The following is a 26,248-nucleotide window of genomic DNA, read 5'->3' as shown; positions in this document are numbered from 1 at the left end:
TTCCTCTCCTGATCTGACGGTAAGCCTTGCTCCCCCATCCCTCGTACAGGAGCCTGGGGCATCGAGAGAAGAAGGATTGCCTGCCAAACAAGGAGCCAGAGCCAAGAATCCTGACTTCCAGCCCACTCTAGTCAGCCCCCCTTGTGGAAATCCAGGGTCATGTGTCCCTTGAAGACTCCCAGCCCTAGTCAAGTAGGACCCTGGGGCCATTGACCACTCCAGGGCCTGGAGAGGCAGGGAAGCTCTGCTTCCTGCCTAGGCCCTCAGGATGTCAGTAGGGCCCGGAAAAGCCTTGAGGTGGAGAGGAAATCAGGCCCGGGCTCTTGATGAGCAGAGAGCACGAGATGGCGAGCCGCCTGGCTGGGAACAGCTGGCTGCCCCCCTAGCGCCCTTCCTGTGCCTTGGATACTGCCGCCTCTGTGTCTGGGATCAGCTGTCGGACCGGCAGAGAAAGACAGTAGAGGCCAGCTGTGGTTACATGTACCTCCCACCTTCCCCCAGGAAGAGGAAAACTGATGCTTGCAAAGGTGGAGGGAGGTGAGTCCTTCCCACAGCCCACAGGAACCTACCTCCCTTTCACTTCGCACCCCTTCTGCCCTCTACAGTGAGCCCCTTGGGTTCTGGTCAAACTTCTCTGGCTGCGCCCCTGCCAATGGGTCCTGGCTATGTCGTTCCAGAAACTAGGACATGCTAGACAGTCATACCCCTTTCCTCTTCTCTCACCCATGCTGCTCTGGCCCAGATTGGTAAATCAGGAGGTAAACCTGCCAGATCCTCTGCTTAGCCACCCACCCAGTAACTGGCTGGCATGCCTTCCCAGAATCCATCAGCTGAACCTACTTGGCCCAGGGAGGAAAGTGTCACCCAATGTTCCAGGTCCTGCTCCCTCTCAAGAAGAGCTCTGATTCCCACCTGGCAGCTCTGTGCTTCAGCCTTTACATTTTTTTTTACCTTTTTTCCATGGTATTTGTTAAGTGCTTACTATTTGCCAGGCACTGTACTAAGCACTGGGGTAGATACAAGATAATTGGGTTGGACACAGTCTCTGTTCCACATAGAGCTCACAGTCTTAGTCCCCATTTTACAGATGAGGTAACCAAGAAAGACACAGAGCAGTTAAGTAATTCGCCCAAGGTCACACAGCAGATGTGGCAGAGCCAGAATTAGAACCCCAATCCTCTGACTCCCAGGCCTGGGCTCCTTTCACTGGGTTAAGCTGCTTCTCACGCTGCTTCTACTCCTAGAATCCACCTCACCTGATTAGCTTGTATCTACCCCAGTGCTTAATACAGTGCCTGGTACATAGTAAGCGCCTAACAAATAACTTTAAAAAAAATCAGGAACAGGGAACACAGCTCCCGGGAACCAATATGAATCTGTGTGACCTTGTGCAACTCACTTAATGTCTCTGTGTCTCAGTTACCTCATCTATAAAACGGGAATTAAGACTGTGAGCCCCACGTGAGATATGGAATGTGTCCAATCTGTTTAGGTTGTATCTACCCCAGTGCTTAGTACAGTGCCTGGCACATACTAAGCACTTAACAAATACTATGGAAAAAAAAAGGAGTTGGTGTGTGAGGGCAGGGGGCGGTCTCCTCTCAGGGTTTTCTGGAAGCCAGGACTCCAGAGGTAGCTGTGTTCGGATCTCAGACTCCAATCAGTCAATCATATCTATTGAGCACTTACTGTGTGCAGAGACTGTAATAAACACTTGGGAAAGTACAACACAACAATATAATAGACACATTCCCCGCCCACAGTGAACTTACAGTCTAGAGGACTCTGTAGGTTGATTTCCCCTTGGGTATAATGGGTGACATTCACACAGTCCCATCAGCCAACAAGTGTGTTTCGGTGTGGACTTGCTCCTTAATGCTTATAAAACTCTTTAGATATCAACCAGAGAAACCACCAGGTTATTTTTATCCTGGATTGTTGGGTCACCCAGCCTCCTGGAAGAGGAACCGATGGGAAAGCTAGTGAAACAGGAGATTGACTTGGAGCATCATTCTTGCTCTGTAGTAGCCCAACTTCTTCCTCTTTGGCTTCCACGGCCAGGTGCCAACGCCACCCACCTGTTCAAAATGGCTGCTGCTGAGTCCCTCCCCAGTGGAAGCATGAGTGGCAGAGAAATCTTCCCAGACTCTTTTGAGGGAGGAGGAGAACCAAACTGGGGAGAGGAGGCCAAAGGAGGCCAAGGAGATGGGGCAGAAGAGAGGTCCTGGGCCTTGGCCTGATGGACTGGAACTTGAGGTTGGTCCTGACCTGAGTTTTAACCAGTGCAGAAAGGAGGAAGAATTTCAGGGAATCAGGACTCTGAGTCAAGGGGGCTAATTAGAGTGGTTTCAGGTCCAGGGGGAGGAGGAGAGAGATTTGGGTGAGATTAGAATGGGAATTCCACGAGGCAGGGATACAGGTGTAAGAGGCTATCAGATTTTCTGGGTCAACCCAAGCTGCAGCCTTTCTGTTCTCTGAAACAGAGCAGGCCCGCACCTGTGCAAAGTGAGCAAAGTCCCCCAGTCTCCATCTCAGATGAGAAGGTGAGGATGGGAATCAGTAGCGGAGCGTGGGTGGAGGGAACAGAAAACAGCAAACATACCTGAGTTGGGTGTTTCCCGCCCAAGGCCATCAGGGTGCCCACAGAGGGTGCAGCGGTCAGGTAGGGCATTCTGGAAGGTGTTCGGGTGAGGGTGTGGACTAAGGTGAGGGAGCCCCCTTCTTTGGTACCCAGTGTATTGAGGCTGTTAATGGCGGAAGGGTTCAGGAAGTATGAAAGAGTATCCCTAAAGCCCGGGTTTCCAGGATCTGGTTGTTCTGTCTCATGGAGCTGCCTGGAGGCTGTGGCAGTTTGATGCTCAGTCACAAGAAGCAGTGTGGCCTAGTAGAAAGAGCACGGGTCTGGGAGTCTGAGGACTTGGGTTCTAATACTGACTCCTGCAACTTGTCTGCTGTGTGACCTTGGGGAAGTCACTTAACTTCTCAATGCCTCAGTTCCCTCATCTGCAAAATGGGGATTCAATGTCTGTTCTCCCTTTTTTTTTTTTTTTTTTTTTTTTTTTTTTTTTGTTAAGCGCTTACTATGTGCCGAGCACTGTTCTAAGCGCTGGGGTAGACACAGGGGAATCAGGTTGTCCCACGTGGGGCTCACAGTCTTCATCCCCATTTTACAGATGAGGGAACTGAGGCACAGAGAAGTTAAGTGACTTGCCCACAGTCACACAGCTGACCAGTGGCAGAGCTGGGATTCGAACTCATGAGCCCTGACTCCAAAGCCCGTGCTCTTTCCAATGAGCCACGCTGCTTCTCTAATCCTACTTAGACTGTTCTACCCCAGCACCTAGTAGAGTGCTTGGAACGTAGTAAGTGCTTAATAAATGCTTCAATTATTATAATCATGATGGTCTAAGAGGCCACAGTGCTCAGATCTCACACAGGCCCTGGTCCCTGCCTCCCCATCATGGTCAATGGTATTCATTGAGCACTTACAATGTGAAGAGCACTGTACTAAGCGCTTGGGAGAGTACAGTAGAACAGAGTAAGCAGACACGATCCCTGCCCTCAAAGAGCTTATCATCTACAGGGAGAACAGACGTAAAAAAAAAAAATTACAGGTAGGGGGAAGCAACTTAGAATAAGGACAGTAAAATTAATTACAGATAGGGAAAGTTGCAGAGTATAAGGACATATTCACTAAGTGTTGTGGGGCTGGGAGTGGGATGACTATTGAAGTGCTTAGTGGGTGTGGGCTTAAATGCATAGGTGATGCAGAAGAGAGAGAGAATAGGGTAAAGAGATGAGAGGTTAGGGAAAATTTCCTGAAGGAGATTGATTTTAGCAGAGCTTTGAAGTTGGAGAAAGTGGTGGTCTAATGGATGTGAAGGGGGAGGGAGTTCCAGGCCAGAGGGAGGATGTAAGCAAAGGGTCAATGGTGAGAGAGACTAGAGTGAGACACAGTGAGTAGGTTGTTTTCAGAGGAGTGAAGTGTGTGAGCTGGGCTGTAGGGGAGAGGAGCCAGATTAGGTAGGAGGCAGGAGGTAGGCTGATTGAGTGCTTTAGAGCCAATAGTAAGGAGTTCCTGTCTGTTGCAGAGGTGGATGGGCAACCACTGAAAGTTCTTGAGGAGTGGAAGATGTGGAATGAACAGCTTTTCAGAAAAATGGTTCTGGCAGTAGAGTGAAGTATGGACTGGAGTGGGGAAGAACAGAAGGCAGGGAGGTCAGCGAGAAGGCTGATGTGGTAGTTAAGGCGGGATATGACAAGTGCTTGGACGAGCATGGTAGCAGTTTGGAAGGAAAGCACAGAGCGGATTTTAGAGATGTTGTGAAGGTAGAACCTTCTAGACTGTAAGCCCAGTGTGGAATGAATGTTTCTCTTCATTGCTGATTTGTACTTTCCAAGGGTTTAGTACAGTGCTCTGCACACAGTAAGCTCTCAATAAATACAATTGAACGAATGAGCTGACAGGTTCGGGTGATCCAAGAGTCTAAGCAGCTGACCTGCTCTCTCTTTCTTTCTTTCTCTCCCTCCCTCCTTCCTTACCTCTCTCCCTCTCTCCCTCTCTCTGCTTGGGTTTTGTAGCCCTGAAGGCAACAGGTACAGCTCACTTCTTCAACTTCCTACTCAACACCACTGACTACCGCATTCTACTGAAGGATGAGGACCATGACCGAATGTACGTGGGCAGCAAAGACTACATCCTCTCTCTGGACCTGCACGACATCAACCGAGAGCCCCTCATTGTAAGGACCCCAGAGGGATGGAGACCTCAGAGGAGGGATAAGGGTGGGGAGCTTGTCCAGTGGGGAGGAAGTTGGGGAGGTACGGCCGTCTGCAATATGGGGAGTTGCTGCCCAGACTGGGCCTGAGGGGCTTGGGAGGAGAGTGTGGGCATAAGAGGAAACTTCCTATTGGAGTATTTGGATACAAGTCTCCACTCCTGGAGAACTTTAAGAAATGAGTGTTCAACCTGATTAACTTGTATCTACCCCATCACTTAGAACAGTGCTTGGCACATAGTAAGCACTTAGCAAGTATTATTATTGTTATTATAATTGTTAGTATCAACTATCTGTCCTGGATGGTGGTGGATTTAATAATAATAACAACTGTGGTATTTGTTAAGTGTTTACTATGTGCCAGGCACCGTACTAAGGGCTGGGGGAGGTACAAGGAGATTGGGTTGGACACAGTCCCTGACTCACATGGGGCTCACATTCCCCTGCTTGAGAGAGACCGCTCCCAAGTCCCTTCTGATTCTATGATTCGATACCCTACTTCTCGTTCTCTTCCACCACCCTCTTGGAGACATCAGCCGAGTGAAAGCAGGGGTTCAGGCAGGGCCTCTGTATCTCTCACCTAACAGGCTTGGCTCTTCTGCCCTCTCCCCTTCTTCTGACCTGCAGGGTGGAATGGTGGAAAAGAAACCTGGGTGGGAGGCCTTCTGATGGGAGGTGGAGGGGGGCGAGGAAAGGGCAGAGCTTAGGCCTGGAACCACTCTGACTGCACCCTGGTTATCGTCTGCCAGATCCACTGGGCGGCCTCCCCACAGAGGATCGACGAGTGTATCCTGTCGGGAAAAAACAGCAATGTGAGTAGCATCGGTCATTTGTCCAGGATCAGGGTCTCCAAAGGATCCTGGAATGCTCCCCTCTTTGCAGGGCCCAGAGAGTTGAGCCAGATGAGGAGCAGTGAGGAAAGAGAGAAAGCCAGCACCAGCCCTGCCCCAGGCAATCCCCTGGGCAGTATCCCTGGGGCTAGGGAAAATGGAGTCTCAGTGTCACCCTGGATGTGAGCTCAGGTCAGGGAGCCAGGAATTCAGAGCTCTGATTGGGAAGAAGCAGCGTGAGCCTGGGAGGAGGGATGTCTGGATTCGGTTCTGGCTCTGTAGCCTCAGCTCTTGCTCTATAAGATGAGGGGTAACCTGGTTTCTCCTCCAGAGGTGGTGAGAGAGCCAGCCCGGGGTGCTGGGGAGGATGGCTAGAACCCACAGACTGGTTCTTTGATTCCCAGTCTCCTCCCATCGCATTCACAGTTAACTGTGCTGGGTTTCTCCTTGTACCCACTGAGCAGAGCAGAGAGGGAAGCCGAGACCAAAGATATGCCCCACTGGTGTGGGAACTGAACTCAAATCTCCCGAGTCCTCAGCCCAAGGTTCGATCTCACATTCCTCATCCGCTGGAGCATTGAAATCCCTATTCCGATCTAGAACTTGCTTCTCAGATCCCCCTGTTACCCCACTGAAGCAGAAGCACTCCCCTCCCCCAGGCTAAGAAGCAGAGAGCCAAAAGAAAGGTTACAGGTCAGAAGTCAGAGAACCCCGAGTGACTGTGAGCCGGCTGACCCTAAGGTGTCTCTCCTCCCAGCCATCTCTGGCGCCCTCCTGTGGAGGTGGAGAGAGTTGCCGAATTGTCCATTCCAAGCGCTTAGTACAGTGCTCTGCACACAGTAAGCGCTCAATAAATACAATTGAATGAATGAATGAGTGGCAAGGGCATGGGGCAGTGAGGGGTGGGAGTGGGAAAGCCAGGGATAGCAGAGTCAGGATCAGGTTCTCCCTGCCCTCCTGTGGCTGGGGCTGGTGAAACCTGAACTGAGAGAAGGATGTTCCGCTTCATCCCCTGCTGGGCTCTGGCATTCCTTTAGCCAGGACTAGGCCCCTCTTCCTGAACACAGGAGCCTGCAGGCCAGCTCTGCCCCTGTCATCCGCTCTGGGCCTAAAAGCCCCCCTCTGGTGTGAGCGACCCAGGTCGTCTTCAGCCCTGGGCATCTTCAGTCCCCTCATCAAAAACCTGAGAGCCAGTGTGCGCAAGGGTTGTTGACCAGAATGACCCCACATTTGTACTCACCCTGCCCCACCCTCTCTCCAAAGGCATCTAGGCCAAAGGGGCTCCCATTTCCATGCAAGCCGGAGGCTAAGGAGCAGCCTGGGGTCTGGTCCATTGGGTGCCAAATAGAGGGGGCGGGGAACCAGGGGCAGGACTACAACCCAGAACCCATTGGTCCTACCACACCACCACATTGCAGAAAGAGGTCAGGTTTCCCAGCCAGGCCTCCTGCCCCCAACCTCCATCAAGGGGAACCTCACTTCTCCACCTACCCCAGAGGCCTCAAGTGGAAGCTCACTTCCCTGAACACTAACATCAAATGTGACCTATTCCCAGTGGATCCTCTCCCTCATAATGGGAAAGAGGAAACTGAGGCAGGGGGTGAGGAATTTGAAGGCTAAGGTGAGACTGAAGGCCCAGCCCTCACAATTCTGCAATGAGCAATGGGTCCCCACGTTAGCCTTCATCAGTGCATCATGGGCCAGGCTAGAGTCTGTGCCCTCAAGCAGGGGTGTGAGCTGGATCTGAGCCAAGTTTCACCCCCCTTCTTTCACTCTGCCCCCAGGGGGAATGCGGGAATTTTATCCGTCTCATCCAGCCCTGGAACCGGACTCACCTTTACGTCTGTGGCACCGGCGCCTACAACCCCGTCTGCACCTTCGTCAACCGCGGGCGCAAGGCACAGGTAAGGCCCCAGGGCAGGAGGCCCATCCCAGCTGCCCGCATCTGCTGACAGAATCCTGCTCCAGGCTCTCTGGATGCTGGGCAATTCAGGCCCGGAGTCTGGCCGACTGGGTCCTCCCAGCTCCCTCCCCTGACCCAGGTGAGCGCCGTACAGCAGCCCAGGCTTGGGGTTGGAAGGGGATGGGCAGCTTCGCCCTCTCTAGGCTAGAGGGGAAAACTTGTTGGAGTGCTGTTAGGGGTATCTCTGGCTGTTTGTTTGGCTTCTGGGCAGACGTTGAACTGCTCCCTGCTCCGAGTTCCCATCCGTCAGCCCGGGGCACTGGGGGCAGGGGAGGGAGGGTGAAAGTGGTCTTGTTACAGAAGCACCAGACAGACAGACAGACAAGGATTGCGATGTCACATTGTAGTCTCTCCTGATCTCCGCCCAATTTTAAGCGGGATCTGGGGGACTGTCACGCTGGTAATCGGGACTGTGCACTGGAGAGAGGCTTCCCCAAGAGGATCTGGGGAAAAGCAAAATAAAGGCTTGGGAAGGAAGAGAGCATGTTTCCAACAGTCACCATTCATCAAGGAAAACTGATGTCCCCTGATGGGGCCTTGTAATGAGGTTGGGGGGGTGGCGGGGTGGGGGAGCGGTGTGGGGAGGCAGTCCCAAAGGCCCGTGATGGTGGGGGGAGTGGCTCATTCCTGTGTACGTGCGTGCTCTGGGCTCCGCCGATGTGGTGTCAGCACCAAGGGAGGCTACACAGACCTGGAGAGAGGATTCCTGACTTCCATCTGGGGCTAAGCCACGGATTCTCTGGCCAGAGCTGCCTTACTCAGTTGCCCGCCCCCCCCCCCCCACTCTGGTCCCGACTCGATGAGCCTATAGGGAGAGTGAAAGCTAAGGGTACAACCTGCCGGGAGAACTGCCCAAGCAGCAGGTGGTCCCACCAACGTCCCAGCTGGATCCCAGCTGCTCCACCTCTGAGCCAATGAATGTTTGGGTAGAAACCAGTTCATTAGTATTTGTGTGTGACTGATCCCGGCCCCTCCTTTAGTGAGGTCTGTCTGGACACTGCCTGCTCAGGAATTAAGGGGCAAGAGGGTTGGCGGGGGTGGGGGGCAGCAGATCACTCTGACAGCATCAGCAACAGCTTTGAAAACACTTACTTAGGGTTTCCATAGGGACTGGAACCTAGCTGTCAGCTCCCTCCCCACACCATGTGTGGGGCCCTCAGGGGCCAAGGGCTGAAAGATCCCTCTCCTCCCGCATCTCCCCGAGCATCATGCTGTATTACCGTGTCGGCGTCTCAGACCCCCTGTCACCGTCGTCATCTCCCCGCTCGCCGCCCCTCACCCCCCAACACCTGCTTATGCTGCCCGCCTCCCTCTACCCTGGCTCCTGCTTCGCCTTTTTCATTTCCATCCAGGCCAAAGGCCACCCCCACTGTGGGGCTGAGGTCAGAAAAGGGAAGGCATGGGGGGGGGGGTCATGGGTGCGTCGGGCTGGCAGGCAAATGTGTACTTGTGGGCCAGGTGACCCACGTGGAGAAACGGGCTTGCGGGGCAGGGGGAGTGTCGGGTAATGCGAATTGGATGCTGGAAAAGATATGTGGCCCCTGGGATGTGTGAGCTCTCAAGGAGAAAGAAATGGGGAACACCACCGGATGGGTTAGACCGGATCTGGGCATATGGGCATGGGAACTGGAATGGGCTGTTGTGGAATGGTTGTGCGTGAGTGTGTTTGTGTCTGTGTGCACATGCTCATGGGGAGGACTTGTAAAGTGCTCACGAGTGGCACCCAAGGTTGGGGATGTGCACTCATGAGGGGCGGTGCAGGACCGGACTTATATTCACGCCAGCTGCATGGGCTCACCCTGGGCACACTTGGGAATCTGCGTGCTCTCGCCCAGTGTACATGTGAGTACAGCAGCCCCTGGGTGTGGCCTCCCACCGGTCCTCCCTGCCCCAGTGGGCAGGTCTCCCATCCACTACCTTCTAACTCTTTTCCACTCCTTCTCCTCAGGCCGTTGAGTTGACCCAAACCCTCCAGCCGGGAGGACGGGGCAGCAGAGCTGCGGAAACATCTTCTGTCATCCCAACTCCAGCGGAACACAAGGTGGGAATCGCGCTTGGTACTCCTTCCTCCCACAAGGGTACCAGCCGCCTCCAGATCCTGCCAGCGGGACCCCGAAGACCCTGCCTGGCCAACCAGCCAGGACCTGATCTCCTGCCCACTGGCCGGAAGCATGCCCCAACCGCAAAGCCATGACCAAAGATCACCCTCGACTGGGCCATCCAGAAGGGGGGGGGTCCTCATGGCCCACCCACAACACCTTACATTCCCAGTGCCACTTGTGCCACTGAGTCCCCCCATCTCCCAGTGTTCTCCCACTCCACCTCTTCGAGGTTCAAAATAAGCCCCTTGGAGAAATCCAGGGCTTGCTTTGGTGGGGCCTCCACCAGTAGTTCCCTCTGCTGGCTCTGTGATTTACAGGGAGTAGCTGGAAACATTGAGGTTTGCCATCTCCACCGCCCATTGGTCCTGAGCTCGGCTGTACCGGGGAGAACCCATAAAGGGTGATGCCTTGAGATCAGCAGTCAGAGGGGCTGACTCCCCACATACCCCCTTGAGGAGTGGGGCCATGCTGTCTACCACAGGATATGCTGAATGGCTGGAGGGCATCAGCCCAGCTACCTAGGCCCATGGGGGCATCTAGTGGACAGATATGCGAGGTGGCAATGTGTTTTGGGGGGAAAGAAACCAAAAGAGGATGTCTCTCTCCTTCAAGTAAATGGGCACAGCCGCTGAGGATTGTGGTTAGGAGGCCCCTCCAAAGTGAAGTTGGGGGTTGGGGCGAGGGAGAGGGAAGAGGAGCCTCACCGGATATATGTACGTCTCATACAGTCACCCGCAGACAGACATACACATTGTTCACCCCCTCATCTGCATGCATCCATGGACAAACACACATACACACACGAGGGACCCCCTTCCCTGCTACCAAGCCAGGCACTGCTCAGAAGAGAAGAGGGGGCCTACCCCTGGACCATACTTCTTTGCCCCAGAAGAAAAACTTTGGGATCTTCTGTCCTGGAAACAGCCCTCATCTCCCTCCAGGACATTGGAGCTGACCTGCTGGACCTTCAACCCTGCGGCCTGGGCAGGGTTGTAGACACGGATGGGACCAAGAGTCGATGGGTGGTGGGGTGGGGGAAGGAGCCACATTACAGGAAAGAAATTCTTGTAGGGGAGGGATGGCGGGGTGGGAGGAGAGGAAGGGGAGGGGAGAGATGGATTATGTGTGGGAGAACAAACGTGAATGTGTTCTGTGTGGTTTGTGGGTATGTGTATGCGTGACGTGCCAGTGAGTTTGTCCTGGGTGGGTGGGTGAGGGTGAGGATTGGGAAAATGGGGTTGGGAACGGTCGGTGTGATGGGGTCCAGTTGAACTGTGAGGGGGGAGAAGTGTATGTGTAGGGGGGCGGGGGTGTAGGATCCATTGTCTATATGATCATCACCATATGCAGCTGCCTGCATCGCCTCATTGCCTCCCGCCCCTCCGCACCCCCGCTCACTCTTCCCTCCATCCACCTCACCTCGTGCACCCCTAGCACCTCCCATTCCCTCCCCTTGTGCACACAACCTCGGCGCGTGGGCTCAGTAAAAGGACCATGGGGCAGGGGGTGGAAGCTGGGAACTTTGGTAATATGTGTCCGCGGAGCCACTGGGCTGAAGACTGGCCATGAGGGTGCCAACCCTCCCAGACTTCTGCTCGCTACTACCCCTCCCTGTCCTTCTAGTCCGACCTCTCAATTTCTCCGAGACGTACACCGGAACACAGCTGGGGCCGTTGGGGCAGGCGAGGCCTGGGGCGGGAATAAACTTGTTTATATTCAAGGAGAGACCAGAAGGATTCTTGTGATTTGATACAAAGTACGGATGAAGCCTGGGCATGAGGACTCCCAGGGTATGGGCTTGGCTGCCTGGGATTACCCCAGTGTTTTGGGTGTTTGTGGGGCGGGTATGTGCAGAAAGGTTTAGCAGATGGAAACCCGGCTCCCGACCCTAATTTAGCAGCTTCCACTCCAGAACAGGCCACCCTGATGCAGACATAAGAAGAAAAACAAAGCTGGAGGCATCTGGCGGACAGTGGCCGGGGGCGGGGGGGTGCCGGGAGATGGGGGCCGGGGGCAGACAGTCTGAAGATGTTTTTATTGTTGGTCTCGGTGGCATTGAGGGGGAGAAAATGGCATGTGAAGGGAAGAAGATGTGAGGTGACTGCGTTATGATGAACAATATGCCTTCACTTATTCAATCCCATCAGAGATGGATGGACTGTGTGTCGGTGAGAGGTTGTCATTGCTCTGTTCTACTTGGGTTTGGTTAGGCTGTGTTGTTGGCAGGGGAATGGATTAGAGGGTTTTCTTCAGTGTGTCCTTCTCTCTACTCTGCCTGACAGCCTTGTCTGGAGGAGGTGTTGTTTCAGGACCGGGAAGGGCCTGGAGTTGGCGGAGCTTCCGGGCCAAGGATGGTGACCCGGTTAAGTAGACAGTCCCTGTCACCTAAGATTGCCTGAGGTGGGGGCGGGTGCAAGAGAGGAGGCTTTTTGGCCCCGCTGATAGGCCAGCCTCATGTCCCCACCCCCAGGCTATCAGAGCAAGCTTCCTCAGGACCCTCCCCCTAATAATGGATAGCAGGAAATGGAGCAGTTCCTGCCAGGACAGCAGAGCCAATATAGGACAAAATAAGGTGATCACTGTGAGATTGGCATGGCTCCCATAGCATCACCAGCCCACTGACCCGGCTCCGATCCAGCTCCTGTGGGGTGGGTCTGTTATGCTTTGTTGGGGGTCGGGGTGGCGGCATATGGCTGTGACTGTGATGAGAATGAGGCTGGGAGGGGGCCAAAGGTGCTATTTGCCTGGGGCTGTGGAAAAGGACCCGAACAACAAGCTCAGTCCAGGGGGCCAGTGACCTGATGACTGGGAGTTGAGTTGATGTTGGCTCTCCCCACTCTCCCCTTCAAGACGCATCAGCCCCGGAATTGGCTTGGGCTTGGGCTTCACAGCAACCTCCAGGCTGGGGATGGCTGGCGCTAGGCAAGACATCCAAAGCCACTCTAGACCAAAGCCACCTGATTCCCACTTTTTTACCATTTTCCTACTTCCCCGATCTGCCCCAGTCTAAAACCCCACCCTTAGGTTAACTCCACAGCGGTCAAGGGAGATCAGTGTTGTCTGTTGGCTCTGCCACGCACTGCCCTGGAGATGGCTCTGTGCCAAGAGAGCTCGAAGGTGGCAGGGTAACCAGACTGAAGGCTTAGTACAGTCTATTTTTACAGGAACCCCTGGCCTTTCAGGCCATGGTTTTGTTGGGTATGCTCAAGGAGGCTGGAGGAGAATGGGTACTTTCCCAGCCAGCTTCAGTTTGCTACCTTTTGGGGGTGACCCGCACGCTGTCCCACTTTCTCCTGGGACTGGGGAAGGAGCAAAACTCCACTCCGGTAGGACAGGCAGAGCCACAGGTGCCAGACCATCAAAATAACCCTTTGGTTGTGCCAGTTTCCCCAGTACCCAGCATCTTAAAGGGGCCCAATTGGCCCTGCCTCTAACAATCCTTGATAGATGGGCCGGGCCCCTCACTCTGATTGGCAACGACTTCCACTGGAAGACTCTGCCTGAGGTGGCCGGCAAAAAGTCATTCGGGGCAAAGGGGGGTGCCAAGTGCTTGCTTGGAGGTGCACAAGCCTTGTCCCCTCTCCAGCCTTGGAATGGAGGGGAAGCACATAGGATGCAGCCTTCAGAGCTCATGAGGTCTTAGACACCGCCAATCGATCAGTTAATGGTATGTATTGAGCATTTACTGTATGCAGAGTACTGTACTAAGTGATTGGGAGAGGACAATAGATTCCTGCCATCAAGGAGTTTACAGTCTACTCTGCATGTCACTGCTGGACATATTGCAGGGTCTAGTGAACCAGGAAGCTCCCTGGGAACCAACTGGGTGGCATTTAAAGGACAGATTGGACCCTCCCTGGCCCAGCTGGCTTTGCCCATGCCATTCACGCCCAATAACTCAACCTCAGGGACCTTGGAGCGTGGTCTCCGTGAAGCCAGTTCTGAGCCCTTTACTCTCTTCACTGCAGGACTACATCTTCTACCTGGAGCCAGAGAAGCTGGAGTCAGGAAAGGGAAAGTGCCCATATGACCCCAAGGTGGACAGTGTCTCTGCTCTGATCAGTGAGTGTCTCCTCTAGCCCCCTTCTGCCCCTTCAGCTCAGCTCCCTCAACCACTCGGCCTTGGGATTCAATCATATTTATTGAGTGCTTACTGTGTGCAAAGCACTATACTTGGATCTGTGGGGAAGGAGAGCGGGAGAGGGATGGGCTCAGATTAGTGGAGGGGAGAACTATTTCAGGTGGGGAGGCTTTGTTGGGGCCGGGGGAGGGAAAGGCGGCCGGCTGGGGGGATGGGGAGGCAGAAGACACCCCCTGACCATTTTCAGTGCTTGCTGGGGAGGTACCTGCTGGCTGGACTCCATCCTCTCACTCCCTCAGCTTTGCCCTGGTGTGGGTCTCTCCCAGGCTGCCTGAAATTTGTCCAGCGATTTGAGAGGGTGGCATGGACGAGGTTGGGCACAGATAACAGCTGCAGCCCAGGCTCTTCTCCACCCTAAGCTGTTTCTCCTGTTCCCCTGCCCCTGGCTAGGTTGCGGCAGCCTCTGATCCTGACCTAGGCTGGTGTCTCCTTCCAGGCTGGGCCCAGCACTGGCAAATTCATTTGGGAGCAGCTGCAGAGCAGGGCACTTCCTGCCAAGCTTGGGAAAGGCAGTGGCAGGGGGCACTGGAGTTGCCCTCCTCTCCCCCCGACCTCCTAAATCCCCTCAGTCCTCTCATGGTAACCCTAGGGAGACTCATCCTCCTCACTCCCTCCTCTCCAACCCCTCTGCTTCTTTGGGCCACCTTAGCCCCTTAGAAGAGGCAGTAGGGCAGAACTCCCTGCAAGGACCCCACGGGAAGGAGGAAAGAGAGCAGGCCTGGAGTCTTGGAGTGAAGAGGGCCAATGCTTGCTTGGTTAAGGTGGTCATGGTGGTGAGATGCTTAGTACAGTGCCAAGCGTTTAGTACAGTGCTCTGCACACAGCGCTCAATAAATACGATTTAATGAAAGAATGAAACCCTCAGAGAAGGCTGCTGCTGCTAACCTCTTTCCCTCTCCCTGCAGATGAGGAGCTCTATGCGGGAGTCTACATAGACTTCATGGGCACCGACGCCGCCATTTTCCGTACCCTGGGCAAGCAGACAGCCATGCGCACCGACCAGTACAACTCCCGCTGGCTGAATGGTGAGTGGGGAGGCAGTGTCAATGCCAGCAGTATTCATTTATTCACTGAGCTCACTGGATTTAATTGAGAACCACAATGGGCACTTGAGGAACATAGAAGAGTATTAATAGACACGATCCCTGCCCTTGAACTTACAGTCTAATGGAGGAGTCAGGAGGTCTAAATGGAAGAAAATACTATAGTTAAGTTTGAAAGAATAGATATAAATGATAGACCCGAGTGAACAAACAGATATAGCATGGTCTAGTGAAAAACCATAGGACCAAGAGTCAGAGGATCAGAGTTCTAATCCCAGCTCCTCCACTTGCCTGCTGTGTGAACTCGGGTGAGTTACTAAGCTTCTCTGGGCCTCAGTTCCCTCTTCCATAAAATGGGGTTCAATACCCATTCTCCCTCCTACTTAGACTGTGAGTCCTATGTGAGGCAGAGACTTTGTCTGACCTGATTAACTTGTATCTACCCCAGTGCTTAATCAACCAATCACTCAATGATATTTATTCAGCATTTACTGTGTGCAGAGGACTGTACTAAGTGTTTGGGAGAGTACAATACAACAGAGTTTGATAGACACGTTCCCTGCCCACAGTGAGCTTACAGTCTAGAGGGGACGAAAGACATTATAAGTAAATAAATATAGAGTGCTTGGAACACTTGGCAAATACCAAATTATTAGTATTGCACATGAGTATTCAAGGGGCTGATGAGGCGACGTGACCAAGAATGGCATGTAATTAATCAGTGGCTGCCTTCTGGGGGAGTGGTGCTCTAGAAAGGCTTTGAAGGTGGGGAGGAACAGTGATTATTGGCTTTGAACGAGGCCGGCATTCCAATCCGGGAGAAAAAAATTAGCACTGGACATGAGGCCAGAGAGTCAAGAGCCAGGGATAGTGTCATGCCAACTCCTCTTTGGGTGAGCCTGGAGGAGCAGCTGTCCTGGGCCCCCTTGAGGAGACTTGTCCTTTGTGGGGTCCCCGGGAGTGAGCATCCTTAGATGTGAATATCTTGCTGAGTGTGTGTTTCTGTGTGTGAGCATGTGCATATATGTACATGTGTGTGCATGCACATACTTGCTTTGTCTTCCCGTGGCTATACATGTTTACTTGGGAATAGCTCTGTAAGTTATGCTGTATGCTTCTGTTGCCAGGATTCTTATGAATCTTTGAATGTTTTCATGCTTCTGTCACTTGTGTTTTATGTTTATTGGCACATTTGGGCGTCTGTGGCTATCCTGCCTCCCCTAAATAATCACTGTGGTCTTAGTGAAGTGCTTACTGTGTGCCAAATGCTGGGGTAGATACAAGATCATCAGGTAGGATAAAGTTGCTTTCCCGCGTGGGGCTCACAGTCTAAGAGGGAGGGAGAACAAGTATTGAGAATCCCCATTTTATGGATGAAGAAGCAGAGGCACAGAGAAGTGAAAGCCTAGTGATAGAGAGAGAGAGGAGAGACAGAGAGACAGAGAGGAGACAAGACAGCACTGGGGAATTTAACTACTCCAGCCCTGTAGGAGACCTGGGGCCCAGCATGTTCTCCAAGAAATGATGGGGCTGCAAAGGGCCCAGTGAGGAGGTGGGGAGCCCCCAGTGTAATGTCGAGAGTTACATCCCCTCTCCCGCTCAATCGGTGGAATTTACTGTGAGCTTACTATGTGCAGAGCACTATACCAAACACCTGGGAGAAGACAGTACAACAGAGTTGGTAGACATGTTTCCCGCCCCAAGGCTCACAGGCTTTCCTCTCCACTGCAGACCCTTCATTTGTCCACGCCCAGCTCATCCCCGACAGCGCCGAGAGGAATGATGACAAACTCTACTTTTTCTTTCGGGAGAAATCGACCGACGCTCCCCAGAGCCCAGCCGTCTACTCCCGCATCGGTCGCATCTGCCTGGTATGCACCCAGAGGCCGTGGCCCTCGTGGTTGGGGCTGGGGCTGCTGCTCTGACAGGTTCTCGGAGCCCTAGGCTTGGCCTGTCACAGTGACACCTCTGAATCCCGGAGGCAGGCGGCAGGGAGGCCATAGCTCCAGCTCCCCGGCCGGAGCCCGGCCCGGGGTGGCTGAATCCAGTGGGTCTCTCTCTACAGAACGACGATGGGGGCCACTGCTGCCTTGTCAACAAGTGGAGCACCTTCCTGAAGGCCCGGCTCATCTGCTCCGTACCCGGCCCTGATGGCATCGAGACCCACTTTGACGAGCTACGTGAGTGCCCTGCGGGTGGAAGTGGGTGGAAGGAGCCCAACAGGGTGCTGGAACAAATCTGGTTCCTGGTCTCCTCAGACCCTCCCACTGTACATCCCCTCTCCCCTTCCTAGGCCCTGGCCCAACCCCACTTCCTCAGATCCCCATCGCCACCTCAGGGGAAAATGGGGTTTGCAACTGGAGGGACTTCTGTCAGACAGCAGAAACCCATGTTAGAGCTCTGACCAGTCAGATTGAGGAAGAGGCTGGCAGCTTCTTCCCTGGGAATCGTGTCAAATAGGTTATGGCCTGGATTGGTTCCAGGGTCTCACTACCCAGAGGCTGGTGGGTGAAGCTGGAAGTTCCTTCCAGCTCCAGAATATAGTAATCCTCTATTCAGGGGCAAGGCTTTTCTTGGGGCTGATGGACAGGGGGTAAGATATCCAGGCCCTGGGTACCAGAGTGAGCAACACCTGAAGTTGGCCCACATCTTTGCAGTGGTCACCTCCAGGACCTGCCAGCTCCCTCTCTTTCCCCTGTGTAGTTTGGCCCAAATGCCTCATCTAGGGAGCGGAGCGGTGGCTGAGAACCCCCTCACTGAATCCTCCTACTCCCTTTAACCCCTCACCCACAGGCCCCAATCCCAGAGGCCAGCCTGCAAGTGCCCTGATGCATGGGGTCCTCCGTGCTAGGGGGGTGCCTGAGTTACAGCCCCAGGGACTCCCCCCGCATCCCCAAGTCCCTGCTCCTCTTCTAGCCCCTCCTGCCCTCGCCCTTTCCCAACACTCCAGCTCTCTCCCCGACACAGAGGCCGTATTTGTGCAGCAGACTCAGGATGTGAAGAATCCCATCATCTATGCGGTTTTTGCCTCCTCAGGGTGAGTGCCCAGGGCTGGGCCGGAGCTTGGGGGGCAGCTGGGGGATAAGAAAAAGACTGCCTGGGGCACTCAAAGAGTCACGGGTGAGGGAGGCCCAGAGAAGGCAGGCCCAAGAGAGAGGGAATCGGTGGGGAGGTGGGGTGGTGGCCCCCAGCCAGTTTGCCCTGTGCTCACCTGCCGTGCCACCCCTTCTCCCAGCTCTGTGTTCAAAGGCTCGGCGGTCTGTGTGTACTCCATGGCTGACATCCGAATGGTCTTCAATGGGCCTTTCGCCCACAAGGAGGGGCCCAATTACCAATGGATGCCTTTCACGGGCAAGATGCCCTACCCTCGTCCAGGCACCGTGAGTACTCCAGCCCCATGTCTGTGGGCTTGGGGCTGCACAGTGTGGCCTAATGGATAGAGCACAGGCCTGGGAGACAGAAGGTCATGGGTTCTAATCCTGGCTCCCCCACTTGTCTGCTGGTGGCCTTGGGCAAGCCACTTCACTTCTCTATGTGCCTCAGTTACCTCATCTGTAAAATGGGGAGGAAGACTGTGAGCCCTGGGCAGGACAGGGACTGTGTCCCACCTGATTTGCTTGTATCCCCCCCAGCGCTTAGTACAGAGCCTGGCACATCGTAATCGCTTAACAAATAGTATTACTATACTATTAAGGATCTGGGTTCTAATTCTAGCTCCACCACTTGTCTGCTGTGTGACCTTGGGCATGTCACTTAATTTCTCTGTGCCTCAGATTACCTCATCTGTAAAATGGGGATTAAGGCTGTGCCCATGTGGGACATGGACTGTGTCCAACCTGATTACTTTGTATCTATCCCAGCGCTCAGAACAGTGCCTGACACATAGCGCCAACAAACACCATCGAAAAAAAAGAAAAGAAAAAAATCTTTCCTTTAGCCTCCGGTTCTCCCTCCATCTGCCAGCTGGGCCTCTTTCTGCTCTCTCGAGGGGCAGCCTCTGGCACGGTGTGGGTGGGTGTGGAGAAGCAATTGAGTTAGGAGCTTGAGCGAGCCCTGGCTTTCTCTTCTCTGGTGGTCTCTGAGCCGCATACCCCTACCCGCCTTCTTGAGACTAACACCCAGAGCAGGGGGAAGAGACCAAGCCAGAGCCCCAGTCCACAACTGTGCAGCCCCCAGATGGCTGAATCTTATTGGCTCTGGAATGCAGCTGACTCAGGAGGAGGTGGGGGAGGGTAGCTCACACTTCTGAAAAAGCCACGGCCGATCCTCCTCCCAACCCAAGCTGGGCCTCAACCTGGGGAGCCCCAGATGAGGGACCCGGGGGCTCTGGCTGAGTCCTTGACTGGAGGATGGGGTTTTGTGTCTGCAGTGCCCCGGGGGAACCTTCACGCCATCCATGAAGTCGACCAAGGACTACCCAGACGAGGTCATCAACTTCATGCGCAGCCATCCGCTGATGTACAACCCCGTGTACCCACTGCAGCGCCGGCCCCTGGTGGTCAGGACCAATGCCCACTACCGTTTCACCACCATCGCCGTAGACCAGGTGGACGCGGCCGACGGGCGCTATGAGGTGCTTTTCCTGGGCACAGGTACCCACTGCTGCGCATCCAGCACCCTCTCGAGGAGGAGGAGGAGGAGGAGGAGGAGGAGGAGAAGGAGGAGGAAGGGAAAGAGCAAATTTCCTCTTTTGGTTATTTGCATTTCCATGCGAGATGAATGGGTACCCCTTTGGTACCTGGTAGGGCCGGCGAGTCCCTGGGTCCGTGGGCATGGGCCACGCCCCAGAGGCTGGTCCCAAGAGGTGCCACCCGCAACTTCTTTGCCCTGCTGCCTGTCCTCCAGGCAGGTAAGACTCTCGGACCTGAAGGAAAGAAAGCCCCCTGGGCCTAATTGCCTTCACCTCTCTGAGCAGAGGGGACTGGCTTACTGGGCTGCTCTAACCCCATTGGGACTAGCAGCGCCCAGGCGGGGGGCCAAGTGCCCCCCCACGTGGGGAGACCGCCTCGGGCCCAGCTGCTCCCGCCGCCACCACCGCCGCTGCTGCCGCTACATCTATTTGGCAAGGAGGCGTGCCAAATCCATCTTCTTCCCAAATCCATCTTCTTCCCGGAACCACCCGGGGTCCCTCACCGGCTGCGTTCAGCCTGGGGGAAACAAGTTCTCAGCACTCTGTGGAGCTCTCCTCCGCTCACCCCACGGAGGGGGAGGGAGCATGACCTCCAGCTGCTGCTTTCAGAACTGCATCCGGTGCCCTGCTGTTTGGACCCTACCTACCTGACTCCCCAGAACTACCGAGAGCCGTTCCCCTCGTCCGCAGGAGCAGGGGACTCCAGGCCTGGGGGCTGGCTGGGGGCGGGGGGTGGGGGGAGGTGAGGGGTCAGGGTGGGGAGGGAAGGGAAGAAGGAGACGCTCCCCTCTCTTGAGGTGCCGCCCCCCTCCCCCCCCCCCACCGCCAGGGACCTTGTGAGAAGGGACTTGCCGTCTGGGCTCCACCATGTGTCTCCCTGCATTATTATCTCCCTGTGCCCTCGGCCCCCCGCCGCCACCCACACACTCCACCGCCCCCACAGCCGCACGGTTGGGGTTGGGCACCCCACCCCGGGGAAGGAAAGGGATACCAGGGCTAAGGTGGGCCACTCACCACCCCCCACCCTCCCCCCCGCGGGCCACTGAGAGCCACCTGACTCCATTGCAGACCGTGGAACTGTGCAGAAGGTGATTGTGCTGCCCAAGGACGACATGGAGACGGAGGAGCTGATGCTGGAGGAGGTGGAAGTCTTCAAGGTGCGATCTTCTGTCCTGTGACCTGACTCCATGACCTCCTGACCCTACCACCTCCCAAACCGGTGATCTCCTAGATCCTGAACTCTGGAACTCTGGCTCCTGCAGGGCTTCCTCCCTGCCTCTCCAGCTGGCCCCAGCCCCTTGCCCCTGGACGCCAGGGATGGGTCTGGGGTGATGGAGCTGCTCCGGGGCCCAGGCTGCTCCTGCTCCCCCCTGCTCCATCTCCCTAGGCCCCTTGCAATTGATTCCCAGCCCCCTCTCCAAGGCTGAGGTCAGCAATGGCCTCCCAGCCAGCCTGACCCTCAGCCGCCCCCCACCCGTGGTCTCCTTCCAGGTTCCAGCTCCTATAAAGACCATGACCATCTCTTCCAAGAGGGTAAGGCTTCTGAGGGGCTCTCCGTCCCCCTCTCCCCCTCCCCCCAAGGCCTCAAAGCTGGCTCCAGCCCTCCCCCTGCCCGCCACTGCCTGCGAGGCATGGGGAGTGAGCCCAGGGAGCCCAGAGAGCGAGCTCAGCCTCAGCCACCTGGATCAACATGCTCTGCCCCGGGGGGTTGTCCCACCCATCCACCTGAGGATGGAATGGCCATTTCCCCTCAAGGCAGGGGCAACCTGCAACAGGCCCGGGGGCCATCAGGCCAGAAGGCTCCCTCTTGCTGCCCATGGGTGGGGCAAGGCTGAGGAGTGGGCTTGAGGCTTGGGCTGTGGCCTCCTCTGCCAGCTTCAGGCTGATCCCCCTGGGCCTTTTCCCGGATTTCCTCAGGCCCCTCCTCCCAGTGTCCCCAGGAGTGAGGGAGGGTGTGTGGGTGCTTCCTCAGCACCCAGAGAGAGGAATGAGAGGTCAGGAAGCCTGATCCCCCGGCTTCCGGGGTGGGCCCGGGGGAATCAATGTGGAGGGGTGGCAGGGGTCTGCTCGGCTGGGCTCTGACCCTGCTCACCCCCCTACTCCTCCAGCAACAACTGTACGTAGCCTCGGCTGTGGGGGTGACCCACCTGGGCCTGCACCGCTGCCATGCTTATGGGGTGGCCTGTGCCGACTGCTGCCTTGCCCGCGACCCCTACTGCGCCTGGGATGGCAAGTTCTGCTCTCGCTACTCCGCCTCCTCCAAGAGGTGAGGGGCCCCTCAAGGAAGGGAGATGGAGGAGGGGAACCCCAAAGAAAGTCAATGCACACGGGTGAGATTTGTCTGGGAACAGCCCCCGCCCCCCAGGCGGAACTCCCTTCCCCCCCGACCCAGAGCCCCTTCTGCTCCCCCTCCCCGCAGACGGAGCCGACGCCAGGATATTCGGCACGGGAACCCCATTCGCCAGTGCCGCGGCTTCAACTCCAACGGTGAGAGAGAGAGAGAGAGAGAGAGAGCTAGTGATCAAGATCACATCGGCGGGGAGGGGAGGACTCTTCGCCTCCCTCGCCCCTCAGCCCCTGATCATGATAGGGAAGGGGGACACCTGACCCAGCCGCATGGACTACCTGATCCTGAACAGGGTGGCGGGGGCCCAACCAGCGGGGGTTTCTGATTGGCGCGGCCCAACCAGTGGGGGTTTCCAATCGGCGCCAATAGCCACTTCAAATTTTCCCAGCCACCTGGAGGTGCAGGTCAGAACAGTCGGGCGGCCGCCCCGGCTAGGGGCCGAGGGAAGCAGAGTCAGACAGGACGGCATGGTGGTGGTCAGAAAGTCCGCCCAGGGTTCCAAACTCAATCGGGGCTCATTGGAGCTGAAGACCTGTGCCTCTTGGGTCCAGGCTCGTGAACAGGATTGCATCCCATGCACCTTACGCTTCTTCATTGTCCCTGTGGCTCCCAGGGCTGAGAAGAGCAGGGGCGGGAGGGTGCAGGACTTTGGGTAGGAGGGGGAGTGGGATGGCAGGGCTGAACGTGGTCCTGTGGTCTCTCCCTGCAGTCAGTAAGAACACAGTGGAGTCGGTGCAGTACGGGGTGGAGGGCAGCACAGCCTTCCTCGAGTGCCAACCCCGCTCCCCACAGGCCACCGTCAAATGGCTGCTTCAGAAGGATGCCAGCGACCGGAGGAAGGAGGTAAGGCCGAGGCCAGGGCCAGACTGGAGCCGGAGCGGAGGAAAGCGGTGGGGCCCGGGGATGAGGGAAGAAAGTAAAAGCTGCAAGTGGATGAAGGGCCTCAAGGGAGATTGCCAGCCAGAGGGGAGGGAGGGCCTCTGTCTGGCCCACTGAGTCATGCCCAGTTCTGGTCCCTCTCTGTCCCCTGCCCCCTCCTCCCCAACCCCCCGCAGATGCGTTCCGAGGGCCGGGTGTTAAAGACAGAGCAGGGGCTCCTGCTGCGTGCCCTGCAGCTGGCCGACGGAGGGCAATACACCTGCACGGCCACAGAGAACAACTTCAAGCACACGGTGACACGGGTGCAGCTGCACGTGCTGAGCCGCGAGGCTGTCCGTGCTGTGCTCGCCCAGGCCGAGGCCTCCGTCCCTCTGTCTCCCGGGAACGCCGCCGCCGCCGCCGCCGCCGCCGCTGCCAGTCTGCGGGCTCCCGGCCCCCCCACGCCTCCTTACCAGGAGCTGGCCCAGCTCCTCGCCCAGCCGGAGATGGGACTCATCAATCAATACTGCCAGGGTTACTGGCGCCACACCCCGCCCAGCCACAAGGAGGGGCTGGCAGGCCTCAAGGCCAAGGAGCTACAGGACCAGAAGAAACCTCGAAACCGCCGGAATCACCCTCCAGACACCGACCGACTCACATGAAACTACCGCTGCTCCCGCTCTGGGGACTGTGATCACATCTCTATAACCCTCCCCTCCCCCCCCCCCCGACCCCCAGCCCACTCCCCCTTTTAATATTAAAAAATATATAAATATCTATATATATATAAATATATATATACCACGTCCCCTTGAAGACAATATTTATTGTAGGTTGTACATAGTCCACTGGAGTTGGGACACAGCCTACCTGCCTCCCTCCTTCCCCGCCCCCACCAGCCCTCCCCCTACCCTCCCCGCTGGCCTGAACACATGGGAGCTCTCTGTGCAGCGAGGTCCAGAGGAAAGGAACCACATGCAGCTTCGCACCCTGCTCCTCGCTCTCTGGGACTTCTGGGAGTACTGTGGAGGTTGAGCTGTTTTTCTCCCCCTGAGCCATCTTCCCAAGAAGGCTGGGAGAGGGGCTTAGACTGAATTGGCTGGATGCCTCTTATACCCCAGGCTGACACCGTCTGTCCCGGGGACCAGGCACCGCGCCATGAGAGGAGCCCCATTACCCCACTAAATCTCCACTCCGTCTCCCATGGCTGGGTCGAGCAGGATAGAGTCACCCATCTTGAGTCGTGCAGTATGTGGGCACCTTTTCCTCCTCACTTCCCACTCCCAAACATGGCTGGGACTTGTCGGGCCTCACCCTCGAGGATATCCTGCACCTCCTTCAGAGGGACTACTGGATGGATGAGAGACCAGAAAAGGGAGCAGACACCACTCTCCCCCACAGTCCTCGGGGACTCGGAGGTTTGAAGGGCAGGCGGACCTCTCACAAATGCCCATGTTTTTATGCACGTGCTATGTATGAGCAGGCTTGCAGGCATGTGGCAGTGGGATGGGGCCAAACCACTTTAGGGACTGGTGAAGGTAGTTGGAGGGAGGGTGTATTCAGGGAGCAAATTTATTGATGCTTGGCCTAGGGCTGGGACTATGCCCTCCAAGATACAGGCCTTATGAGGAGGGGCAGCCATAGGTCATGCTACCCAAGAACCATTTGGGTTCTCCCTTGGATCTAGAGGAGCCAGGAGCCCCTCCACACACACTCAGAGCTGGGCATGAATTGGTGACAAGCCCAGATCTAAGGGAGAGACCCAGCTGCGGTCTTGGGCACAAAAAACCAAATAGAGCCTGAGAAGACTCCAGAGAGAGAAAAGAGCAGAAGTTGGGAGAGGTACGGAACATGGGAAAGGAGTACGAAAGAAGGTGCCAGGGGATAAGGGGCATATGTGGCGGGGACAGGTGGGAGAGAAGAGAACAAAGAGTAGTGAGGGGAGCAGGAGACAGAGAGAGGGAGGAAAGAAACAGGAAGGAAGAGAGGATGCTGAGGGAAAGTTGAGGATTAGTGGGGAGCTGAGGAGAAATGGAAGATGAGAGGAAAGGGATGTAGCAGGAAGAGCAGCGAGAAAACGTCAGTGGAGATGAGCAGAAGAGGGTCCCGCCAGCCAGCTCACTTTGAAGATGTGTAGATACCATTTTCGTCGGACTATGGGTCACTCATTCCTGGGCTGTGGCTTCTGTCCTAGAGCTCCCTAGGCCAGATCTAAGATGAGCAAAGCAGGGGTCTGGACCACAAGGCCTTACTAACTCCCAGGATTATAGGGACCCTGGGGATCCCTATCTTGGGAGCTAAGGCAATTTGGTCTTGAAGCTACCCACCAAGGGTCTGAGGGAGGTTTTGAGAGGGAAGGGTGACGGAGGCCAGGTTGAGTGGGGATCCCTCCCTGACTCACCTCATCCTGGGTTCAGACTCCTCTTGGGTCCAGAAAACTGGATGGGAATCCCCTTTCCCTCCTCCACGCCCCCCACTCCCCTCCGGCCCCACTACAAAGTCTCAGGGTGATTTTTGGGAGATCCTCCTAGAGCTCTCAACTGGCCTAGCCCTGTATCTCTGCGGGGAAATGGGCTCCCTGGGCTTGAACTTCTTGATCTGCTGACCCACAGATAGGACATCACATGACTTCCATCTGCCCCCAGGCTAGCAGCTCAAGATGGCCCCAGGGAGTATGATCCAGGATCACCTCAGCAGAAGAGACTTGGTGTCTGTAAGGGCTACGTCTTCGGCATTTCCTGAGAGGGTTGTGAAGTTACCTTGGGTGAGGGCGGGCTGCGGGAGAGGTAATAACCCCATCTTTCCCATGGAGGAGGAGTGAACTAGGCCCTGCTCCCTCACCCTTGGTGTAGAATGGAGAGGTTGGAGGTAAATGGGGGTCCAGGGGTTGAGAGGGAGGTTTCAATTCAGCCCTTCTTAGAGCTGAAATGGTAGGGACTTTCACCCTGGAGTTAGATGATGCCCCCACCACCCCCGACCCCTTATCTGTAGCAGCCCTACTTTACTTCCAGTTTCGTTGGGTCATAATGGGGAACCTCGGCCTCCCTTTGTTATAACTCAAGACAGGTGGGGATTGGCAGAGGAAGGATGAGGGGGATGCTTGACTGTGGAAAGAAGGTGGGAACAGGGAGCATCTCATTGCCTAGATACATATAGCCCAGCTTCTGATTAAACCCGCTTGGGTCACCTCTTGTTTCTTAGTCTGGGGAAAGATGACCAGCTGGTTGCTTGAATGGAGGTACATCTGCCCCCTGGCTCAAGGAGGGGTCATCAGATCAGCCCTCATATCCTTCCCAGGTGGCTCAGAACCCCCCCCACAAAGCCCCCACCACCAAAGACTATATCACCCCATTGGGTTGAAGGGAATTGTGCTATGGCTGCAAAGCTTCCTGGCTAGACCTATATGAATAGTATGGGACAGCGTAAGACCCAAGCCACTAGGGAGGACAGCAGAGGCAATGGTTGCCCTTGGCTGTGCCCACTTGGGCCAGCCTGTGATAAACCAGTTGACGTCCTGCGGTTTCTGCTGCTGCCCGTGCCCTCTACATTGACCACT

The 26,248-nt window shown here is 55.7% G+C and overlaps 1 protein-coding gene across 2 annotated transcripts in view; it reads left to right on the top strand.

The window, feature by feature from the left end:
- Nucleotides 1–23,411, top strand: part of SEMA3F (semaphorin 3F) — an 80,268-nt gene extending 56,857 nt beyond the window's left edge. The window contains exons 2-18 of one of the 2 annotated variants that reach the window (XM_029051923.1): nt 4,582–4,742; nt 5,528–5,590; nt 7,393–7,512; nt 9,520–9,612; nt 13,642–13,735; nt 14,720–14,839; nt 16,589–16,728; nt 16,923–17,037; nt 17,825–17,894; nt 18,093–18,237; nt 19,227–19,449; nt 20,556–20,644; nt 20,979–21,020; nt 21,596–21,753; nt 21,907–21,974; nt 22,544–22,677; nt 22,890–23,411. In XM_029051923.1, the coding sequence (XP_028907756.1) occupies nt 4,582–4,742; nt 5,528–5,590; nt 7,393–7,512; nt 9,520–9,612; nt 13,642–13,735; nt 14,720–14,839; nt 16,589–16,728; nt 16,923–17,037; nt 17,825–17,894; nt 18,093–18,237; nt 19,227–19,449; nt 20,556–20,644; nt 20,979–21,020; nt 21,596–21,753; nt 21,907–21,974; nt 22,544–22,677; nt 22,890–23,354 (2,300 nt within the window). In that variant the 3' untranslated portion in view covers nt 23,355–23,411. The remainder of the gene's footprint in view (nt 1–4,581; nt 4,743–5,527; nt 5,591–7,392; nt 7,513–9,519; nt 9,613–13,641; nt 13,736–14,719; nt 14,840–16,588; nt 16,729–16,922; nt 17,038–17,824; nt 17,895–18,092; nt 18,238–19,226; nt 19,450–20,555; nt 20,645–20,978; nt 21,021–21,595; nt 21,754–21,906; nt 21,975–22,543; nt 22,678–22,889) is intronic. The other variant, XM_029051924.1, reaches the window with a different exon arrangement.
- Nucleotides 23,412–26,248: the final 2,837 nt, after the last annotated feature.

The sequence above is a fragment of the Ornithorhynchus anatinus genome, chromosome X1 (genome assembly GCF_004115215.2).
Source record: "Ornithorhynchus anatinus isolate Pmale09 chromosome X1, mOrnAna1.pri.v4, whole genome shotgun sequence".
In the NCBI taxonomy this organism is placed as follows: Eukaryota; Metazoa; Chordata; class Mammalia; order Monotremata; family Ornithorhynchidae; genus Ornithorhynchus; species Ornithorhynchus anatinus.
The sequence above is the reverse complement of the archived record's forward strand: the minus strand, read 5'-3'. Positions and strand labels throughout refer to the sequence as shown.